The sequence below is a fragment of the Papilio polytes genome, unplaced genomic scaffold (assembly GCF_000836215.1).
Source record: "Papilio polytes unplaced genomic scaffold, Ppol_1.0 DF823923.1, whole genome shotgun sequence".
Lineage (NCBI taxonomy): Eukaryota > Metazoa > Arthropoda > Insecta > Lepidoptera > Papilionidae > Papilio > Papilio polytes.
Window position 1 is genome coordinate 5,802,266 of NW_013525281.1, and position 2,297 is coordinate 5,804,562.

The following is a 2,297-nucleotide window of genomic DNA, read 5'->3' on the forward strand; positions in this document are numbered from 1 at the left end:
AATTACAACTACAGGTTAGTATACATTAACCAAAACACTACCTGTTTAGGTTCTTCTTATATTAAAACTTTGATTAACTAGCGATCATTCCTGATTTCGTCAACGCAGAATTAAAAAAGTAACCTCTAAGATTCCTGCTTCCATCAAATAACTTCACGTGAAAGTCCCGTCAAAATCAAGAAAAACGTTTAAATTTACACAATACAAACAGTCTTACGGACTGAGATAGAATTTAAAAAAAAAATTTTTGTTCAGTACGCAAATATGTAGGAACCGTGATCTTATTATGATATTACACATTGACACACATGTATAGATACATATTATTAATAAAAAAATCAAGCTGTAAAACTGTCCCTGTTAGATATTAATGTAATTAAAACAGCAAAATTAACTTCTACTCTTATGAGACCACTCCTTCTAGAATGGCGCGCTTATATGCGTCTGAATGACATTGACAGATGTCATAGGGATGGGAAGTATATGTCAATGATCTAGTGTTGCGTCGATCTTCCAGCGCAACACTGATTTTCTTCTTAAAATTACGTAGTTCGTAATGAACACGAAGATGTATAATGCGTTCGCGTACATAATTGCGTACATGCTTACGTGATATATACCTGTTGCAGGCTCACGGGTCCCTTGCGATGCACTTTATCGGCCATTTCCAGGTTGTAGTACCACTCGCGCTCGCCCGCGCCCGCCGACTGCGCGCCCGCCTCCAGCAAGTTGCTCTGCGCGGGCACGGTCGCACGTGACGTATGTAAATGCGCTAACGTCATTAGTTCCACTAGAATCCTACAAATAATCATCATTTGAAACATATCTTCGGATACATTGAAAATCTATTTCTATACTAATATTATAAGGAGAAAGATTTGTATTTTTGTATGTATTGAAATAACTCAAAAACTAGGCCGATTTTAAAAAAGCTTTCACCATCAGAATGGTAATTTATCTGTGAATAACATAGGCTATATTTTATTATTACTAATGTTTAGGAACTATTAATGAACAGCGTGTTTCTGGACGCCGGCGTTAATAATTCACTTAATTTTAATTTTTCTCGGCTTACACTGCCTAAATAATAATAAAAAAAATCCACCACATGCAAGATTTTACACTTATAAGACTATAATCACAGATTTATTAAAAAAAGTTACTCCAATTAACAAAAAAACGTTGTTTTTTTTCTTTAATAACTTTAAGTCTTCTTACCTAATACCATTCCATTCTAATATCTCGCTAACATTTCTTTTATGTAATATTAATTTAGCTAGGAACTGTACTAGTCTGTCTCTCTCCATTCTATCGCATGTCTGCAAAATTAACAAAAAAAATATTAAAACAACGTTCATATTCTAATATAATATTAAACTAATATAAAAAAAGGTAATCTTCTCACCCTGTCTAACATTTGAACGATATATTTGGTATCTGCGAAGGGGCCGATATCTTCATAATATCTTCCATAGACAATAGTCATCGCTTGAAGACACATGCATTTCATTTCCACTTTAGGAGTCGACAGAAACCGATGGTAGAGGTCGTTGAAAAACTCGTATCTGGAAAAGTAAAGAGAAACGTCAACTGTGAAAGGTCCTTTATTTATAAAATGTAGATGTTTTAGTGGGACAGTGGGCAATAAGTAATTTTTACTCCGGTGAGTGGGCAAAGTCCACTCGTACTAATGGGCAAAATCCACTTGTACTAGTGGGCAATGTCCACTCGTAATAGTGGGCAATGTCCACTCGTAATAGTGGGCAATGTCCACTCGTGCCAGTGGGCAACGTCCACTGTGAGCAGTGGGCAGTGGGCATTATACTCACGACTTGCGTATAGGGCTGTCGTCGTTGTCGCGCTGCTCCAGCAGTATACGCAGGTAGTAGTCGCCGATCTTCACCTCGTTCTGGAGACACTGGTAGTGGACCTCTAGCTCAGCGTGGTTCCATGACGTCAGCGCGCCCCCCGCCACCTCACGGTCGGATGTGAACGCGCGCAGCTCATTCTCCAACGCATTACGCAGTTCTTCACGAGTCTATAATTATTTAGAATATTTTACTCAAAAGCTAGTTTACATTCCACCACTTTCAATGAAAATGATATATATGGTCCTAGATCAGACATCACAATATAGGTCAAATCGCCAAAAAATGCTCTTTAACTTGGTCACATCATTATCATGCAAATATATTTTTTATAATCAAAAGTTACTTCTTACAGTATGATTCCATATAAGATTCGGTAGGGCGTGATCTCTATGGAACTGGTAGTAGAAGAGTGGCCAGTTGTAGGTG

At 37.6% G+C, this 2,297-nt stretch overlaps 1 protein-coding gene across 1 annotated transcript in view; it reads right to left on the bottom strand.

The window, feature by feature from the left end:
* Nucleotides 1-2,297, bottom strand: part of LOC106102140 (dnaJ homolog subfamily C member 13) — a gene marked incomplete at its 3' end in the record, with an annotated part of 21,439 nt that overhangs the window by 8,388 nt on the left and 10,754 nt on the right. The window contains exons 14-18 of the mRNA XM_013281550.1: nt 2,222-2,296; nt 1,830-2,038; nt 1,406-1,565; nt 1,219-1,319; nt 610-798 (exon numbers count right to left, since the gene is read on the bottom strand). Coding sequence (XP_013137004.1) covers nt 610-798; nt 1,219-1,319; nt 1,406-1,565; nt 1,830-2,038; nt 2,222-2,296 — 734 coding nt within the window. The remainder of the gene's footprint in view (nt 1-609; nt 799-1,218; nt 1,320-1,405; nt 1,566-1,829; nt 2,039-2,221; nt 2,297) is intronic.